We start from the raw sequence: 7293 nt of genomic DNA, 5'->3' as shown, positions 1-7293 counted from the left end.
AACTTGGCCTTTCTATTTTAAGTGTTTGGTAAATGTATTACAGACATCAGCTAGTTACCTGGAGTGGAAGCAAGAGTACCCATAACCAGTAATTCTCCACGTTCTGTGTGCAGTCTTTCTAATAAATCTAAATCCCATTTCCAATTCGCCGATGTTCTAGTACAGGGGGTTTTGCAGCAAAATATCTAAACTAATCCTTCAATTATTTCAATGCTCTTTGGCAGATGGCATTAGAACAAAGGCATTAATCAATGTTAATTTGTTTGGTCCACTTCTGATTACCTATAGTTCCAAAAAAAAAAAAAAAAAAAAGTTTACCTTTGGTTTTAAGTGAAGCCAGATTGGAGATCTCAGATGGCAAAATTTGTGCTTCAACGTCTTTAACTTGTTGCTGCTTCTGCATGGACACAGCTCTCTACCTTTCCCTCAAACAACCTTCTCATAGCTGACCATTCTCTTCCAGACGATTGCCTCAAAGAGGTTTTCCCTGACAACTCTACTTAAAATTTCTAACCTAACTCTCACAAAGTTGGTCTCCTCCCATTATACTGTCGCTTTCTTCATAGAGTTTACCACAATTTACTATTGTTTCATGTCTGCCTCTTTCTCTAGATGGTAAGCTCCATGATGGCAAACACCAAGTCAACTGCCTCCCCAATGGTGTCTGTGTGTGTCCTGCTTGAAGAGGATGCTTCTTCAATGTTTGCAGAGATGTAAATTACAGCTTCTCTTGGGGGACATCACTTAGTGGTTCATGCTCTCCTAGGGGTCATCTTGGCACAAAGTTCATTAAGAGTCTTTCATGACCTCCTTCTCTCAAACATGCTAAGTATGAAGAACACATTTCAAAGAATTTGCTATTATTTAAAAAAAATTTTTTAAGAGCAAGCCAATTGAGTTTGTTAGAGAAATAGCTGATCTGGGTTTGGGCATGAACTCTACAAAAACCTGGGACAATTTTATTAAACTAGAAAGCAAAAAATCCATCAGACTAGGATGGACATAGGATGGACATAGGAGCCAAGTCTAAGAGTCTCCTATTGGCCAAAGATGGGACAATTTGAACACCAAAAAAATAAGGAATGTCATGGTTTGAAACAAATAAAATATATAAAATCCTCTAAGTTCAGAATATTATTTAAAACTGGTTAGCTTTGGAATGTCCTATGGCATCAGTTCATTATTCTGAAAATTAGTAAATAGGGAGAAATTTATCCTGCTTTCCCTGTGCTAATTGTATTTCAAGTTAACCAAAGAATTTGAAGAAAATTTTTCTCCATAGACAATTTCCAACTAATAAGTGCAGAAGAAATGATAAAATTTTAAAACCATAATTTTGTCACACCAAATGAAATAATGGGTTGAGGTAGCACTCATGAATGACTATTAAAAGCATGGAACTTTTTAGTGGATAATCAGCCCGATAATACTAGAACTTCTGATCAGTCTATCAATTTATCACTAAAAATGAGACAATCAGTCATGATGTCTCCTGATGTGATATGATGAACATCCCACCCCCTGTGCATGTTCAGTACCATCTAGGAAGCATTCCTTGTTAAAAAAAAGAAAGAAAGAAAGAAAGAAAGAAAAGAAGTGAACCTAAATGTGATGAAACCTCTAGAACTAAATATCACTTTAAGTGACATCAGGAGGTTGAAATCAGTCATGTGGGACATTTTATAAAACAAACACCCTGATTTCTTTAACAAATAAATATCAAATTAAAAAGTGAGTGGGAGCAAACTTCTATATATTGATATATCTGATATGTCAACCAAATTTAAGATGTGAACATTGTTTCAATCTGATTTAAATGAGCTACAAAAGCCATTTTTAGATAATCAGGGAAAAAGGAACAAGAAAAGGTGAGTTGATCTTAATAAATTATTAAGAATTTCATTAGATGTGATCATGATATTGTGTTAAAAAAAGTTCTTGTTTGTTTGAAGTAGGTATTAAAATAGCTGCAGATGAAATGACATAATGTTTGGGATTTGCTTTAAAATACTACAGAAAAATGAAAGCATGTTTGTGTGGGTGTTGGTGTGTGCGGTGAGTGGGTGTAACAAGATTGACAAAAGTTGGTAAGTGGAAGCTGGTTCATTGTTCTCTCTGCTTTTGTATTTGTTTGAAAATAATCGGGATTAAAATTAGAAGTTGAGTTTTGTTTTTGAAATGTTTTAGTATAAAATATGACAAATGTACAAAAAAGTCTATGAACCATTTAAAGGAAAGCATTGAAATATATTCGTATGTATCCACCACTCAGTGCAAAACATGAAATATTACCACCTCTATTAGTCCCCTGTGGTCCCTCCCTGAATATCTCACTCTTCTCCCTCAGAAATACCCACCATTCTGAATTTTCTGATATCTATTTATTTTTCTTTATATAATTTTTGTTTTACTATTCATACACCATTCTTACATAATATACTACTTAGATTTTTTTCTGTTTCAGAATTTGATACAAATGGAATGATGCTTTATGTTGACTCGCTTCTTCAACATCAATTTTTCTTTTTTTTTTTTTTAAGATTTTATTTATTTATTTGACAGACAGAGATCACAAGTAGGCAGAGAGGCAGACAGAGAGAGAGGAAGGGAAGCAGGCTTCCAGCTGAGAAGCCCCCGCCCCAATGCGGTGCTAGATCCCAGGACCCTGGGATCATGACCTGAGCTGAAGGCAGAGGCTTTAACCCATTGAACCACCCAGGTGCCCCTCAACATCAATTTTTCAAAGATATGTGTTGATGCTTTTAATTATAGTTTATTCATTTTCACTGCTACAAAGTGTTCCATTGTGTGCATGTACCATAACCTCTTTATCCATTCAATGGTTGATAGACATTTTAATTTTTAGTATATTGTGAACATTTCAGTATATTTCTCTTGGTGCATTTATAAATACTTTCTTTGGGGTATGAACCTACATGTAAAATTACTGTGTCATAGTATACATGCAAATGATGTTGGGCAATGCCAAACTGTTTTCTAAAGTGGTGGTTGTACCAATTCACGCTTTCTTTGGAAACCAGTTTTCAAGATTTCCCCCTCTTCCACATCTTCACCTAACACTTAATATTTTCGGTCTTATTTTTTGTTAATCTGGTAAGCGTGAAATGGTGTTTTATTATTATTTTAACCTGCATTTCTTTGTTATTAATAAGGGTGGACATCTTTTCACAAGTTATAGGAACATTTGAGCTTCCTCCTCTGTGAAATATGCATTGGACTTTTGCTCATGTTCTGAAAAACTGTTTCTCTTTTTCTTATTGACTCCAAGGAGTACTTTGTATATTCTGTATATTAACTTTTTATAGTTTTATGGATTAGATATAACTATTTTGTGGCTTGCTCTTTCCCCTAATAAAATCCTTTGATGAACAAGTGTTCTCATTTTTCATATAGTCAAATTGATCAATCTTGCATTCTTGGTCACCTTATTAAAGGAATTTCTCCCTACCTCAAGGTATAAAGATATTTCCCTATGTTATCTTCTTCTTTTTTTTTTTAAGATTATTTATTTATTTATTTGACAGAGAGAGAGAGAGAGAGAGAGATCTTAATTAAGCAGAGAGTCAGGTAGAGAGGGAGGGGGAAGCAGCCTCCCCGTTGAGCAGAGAGCCCCGATGTGGGGCTCAGGGCTCTAGCCCAGGACCCTGAGATCATGACCTGAGCCAAAGGCAGAGGTCTAGCCCACTGAGCCACCCAGGTGCCCCCCTACATTATCTTCTAACACCTTTATCATTTTGTTTTCTAATTTAGGTCTTTAATTCACTTGAACTTTTTTGTTTCCCTTTTGTGAGGCAGGGCTCCAATTTCATTTTTTCCGTATGGATAGCCAACTGACCGAGAATTATTTATGGAAAACTTCATTCTTTCTCCACTCCTCTGCAATACCAATTCAGTCATAAATCAAGTGTCTACATAATTGTGTGTGTGCTTCTGGGCTCTTTAACACAGGCTGGATTTTCATCATCCAGAAAAAAGTAGAGCAGTCTAAGTTTGGTAATTTCCCTTATCACCTCAAGCCTTTCAAACACAGGTTCCTAAAACACAAGTTAGTTCATGTCAGTTCTCTGCTCAAAAAACATGAAAGGGTCCTACTTTGAAACAATGTAAGGAACTTTAAAGCTCCCCTCACTAGACAGTGAAGCATGCTGACCTTCAGATTTACATCAACCTCAACAATGCCCACCATATAGCAGAAGTTCAGTAAATATGAGTTTCTTTATAGGATTTTACATAGGCTAACTGTTAATTTTTTTTTTTTTAAGAGAACATGATTTGTCTCCTGGCATATCCAAAATGTTCTCATATGAACTTATTTATTTTGTTTTGTTAAAATGTATAACCTTAAAATTTGTCTAAATCATATAAGATTATAAGAGCCTCACATCACTGTCTCTTTGTCTTAAAGTATCTTATTAACCTGCTTTGAATTAGAAATGTAACCGTATAAAAATATAACTGCTTAACAAAATCAGGCATTTGATTTTAGTCTGATTTACCTTTTGTGCTCTTAGGAAGACAGACTCTTTGAAAACCAAAATGACAAAACAATAATCAAGGTCTATTTAATAATAAGTGAATTTTTTATTACATTTTATTAGATGTGCAAGAACTCCAATTTGGAGGTGATTTCTTACTTATTCTGTTGTACATTTTGGTATTATCTCTTTTGGAGCTAGAACATAAAAGTCTTCTACAGGCAGCTTCAGGGACCAATTAAGTCCATTAAATTATATCCAGTTACGTAGTGAACTGGGACCACGGCTGTCTGGGGCTGTCTAGAACTGTGACAATTAGGAAATGGAGAGAGGCAGAAAGAGAGATTGATTTTATATGTCACTGAAGCACACTGCAACAATATGCCAGCCTGACTTTCAAAATGGCCTTAAAATATTCTAAACTCAGGGAGTTTCCTTGCTCCTGAGTGGGAGTTGACAGACTGTCTGGCAGCATTAGAAAGAGGCAGGGAAAAGCTGATGTCTATATTGTGTCCTCTAATAATAACATTCTGCTCTTTGCGACATCTCCCCTTAGAAGGATCCGTCTGTTTGTTGTGAGGCGTGAGTGTGTGTGTGTGTGTGTGTGTTTGTGTTTCAGAGAGCTTGCCTCCCCTTGCGCAGGGGGCAAGATTTCACGTCTCACATCTGGGAGACCCAAACCGAAGGACACTAACCTCCCAAGGTCACCTAGAAAATTAGTGTTGTGGCCTGGGGGTGGGAGGAACAGAACCCAAGTGTCCCGACTCCAGCTTTGTGGTTGGGCACTAAATCATTTTCGATCTCTTGGTTAAAAAAAAAAAAAAAAATCATTGGGCGGGGGAAGTGAAAAATTGATCAGATTTCCTCCACTTTCCCCTTACTTCCCCTCCTCCTTACGAAGAAAAAAAAAAAAAAAACTCAGGAAAGACAACGAGGTGTTCGTCCGCTTTGCAGTTCTTAAGCTGGGTCCCCCAAGTCACCCCCAGCCCCCCAGCCCCCCAGCCCCCACCCCCGACACAAAGCGATCCGGGCTCCCAGGGTTTCCGCCCGTCCAACCGCGAGCCCTGGAGGTGAGGAGTGGTTAAAACTCAGCCCTCACCTCCAGCGGGTCCCGGGCTCCGCGGCGCCCAAGCCCCGCCCCGCGCGCCCTTCCCCCCACCGCCTCGGCGCGCCAGCCCCTCTCCCCTCTCCCAATCGGGCGCACCCACCCCAGATGCCGCCTGGCACCGAGCGTAGCCGCCGCCGCCGCCGCAGCAGCACTTTCCACTTGCACTGATCACCTCCGAGCCCGGCTCTGCCTGCTCGCCGGAGCGGAGCGCGGTCCGCGCGCCTGCCCTTGTCAGCCTCGCAGCAGTCGGGCTCCGGGAGGCAACTCCTTGGGAGCGCCCTGTCCGGGGTGCCCTCTGCGCTCTGCAGTGTCTTTCTCTCTGCCTGAGAGGAGGAGGAGAAGAAAGCGGAGGAGGACGACGACGACGACGTCTGGTCCGGGCTGGGAGGTGGAGCAGCGGCAGTCGCCGCCGCCGCCGCCGCCGCCGGAAAGGGAGAGGCAGGAGAGATCGAGACTTGGAAACCCCAAAGTGCCCGCGACCCTGCACGGCAGGCTCCCGGCAGGCTCCCTTCCAGCTTCATGGGCAAAGTGTGGAAACAGCAGATGTACCCTCAGTACGCCACCTACTACTACCCCCAGTATCTTCAAGCGAAGGTAAAGGGGAGTCGGGGGGCGGGGGGCGTGCGCGGGTCTGGCCCGGGCAGGGGCGCGCGCGGCGAGCCCCCGCCACCCCCGGCGGAGTTGATGGAGGGTTGCTAACTATAGCGCTGGCCTGGGTGGCGCGGGGAGGCGCGCGGGGCGGCGGCTGCCCGGGGAGCGGAGTGCGGGGATCGGGTTACAGAAAGCCGTGGGGGGAGAGACTAGACAGGAAAGAGCCGCCGGCCCCTTCCTGGCCGGGAGGCGGGGAGGGTCGCTGGGCCGAGCGGCGCCCCTCGCCGAGCGTTGGCGGTTTGGCCGCGGACGCTTGGGGCCCCGCGGCAGGACCCGCGGGCGGCGCGGCTTTTCGACCGCTTCTCCTGGGCCTCGCCCCGCGAGCCCTAACTCTTGCCTTCCCTCGGAGTGGTGCGCGGCCTCCCGCCCCCTAGGGACGCCCCTCTACCTCCCGCGCGCGCGATGACTGGGGTTGTTGGGCCGAGGGGGTGGGGGGAGGACGGAACATTTTCTTCCCCGCCTCCAGCCTTGCGCGCCCGCCCCTCGCCTTGATCTTTGTGCGGTGTGGCACTTCACCTGGTTACTGATTTCTACTTTTACGCCGGTGTTTTGGGTGGAAAAGTGGCCAAAGTTCACTCACCCTTCATTGATGCCCTTTTTAATCTTCCCGGTAGCTTTTGCAAAGGAGGGACAATGGGCAGATTTCAGTGCAGAGAAAGAAGTGACTTTAGAAGAATACTACCCTGTATTTTGACCCCAGATCCATTTCCAATGGTGCTTCTCAAAAGTGGCCTTGGCATACTCTTAGGTAACACAGCCGGTGACATGTAGCCTTAGAAATTGCAACTGACTTTCTAGGGACCCTGGGTACCTTGTTAGTGGGCTTACCTTATTTTTACAGAAAGATCTGAGGCATTCCGAATGCATTAAACGCACACACACGCACATATATGTATATAAAATGTATTGGGCCCATGAAGACTGAGGGTCTCACTGCTTTGGAAGCTTCGTTCATAATCTAGGAGGGTTGGAGTTGGATGTACCAGCTTTCGTCAGTGATTTGCATCTTCTATCTCTACTCGGGGTGTCCTTCTAGAT

The 7293-nt window shown here is 43.1% G+C and overlaps 1 protein-coding gene across 5 annotated transcripts in view; it reads left to right on the top strand.

Annotated features, from left to right (window-relative positions):
- The first annotated feature begins 5695 nt into the window (after positions 1-5695).
- RBMS1 (RNA binding motif single stranded interacting protein 1) overlaps positions 5696-7293 on the top strand; it is a 213270-nt gene continuing 211672 nt past the window's right edge. For 2 of the 5 annotated variants that reach the window (XM_044242184.1, XM_044242183.1), the window contains exon 1: positions 5696-6198. In XM_044242184.1, the coding sequence (XP_044098119.1) occupies positions 6124-6198 (75 nt within the window). In that variant the 5' untranslated portion in view covers positions 5696-6123. The remainder of the gene's footprint in view (positions 6199-7293) is intronic. The other 3 variants (XM_044242187.1, XM_044242189.1, XM_044242190.1) reach the window with 3 other exon arrangements.

This window comes from Neovison vison, chromosome 3, assembly GCF_020171115.1.
Source record: "Neovison vison isolate M4711 chromosome 3, ASM_NN_V1, whole genome shotgun sequence".
NCBI classification, from domain to species: Eukaryota; Metazoa; Chordata; class Mammalia; order Carnivora; family Mustelidae; genus Neogale; species Neogale vison.
Note: the sequence above shows the minus strand (reverse complement) of the source record. Positions and strands in the feature narration are given on the sequence as shown.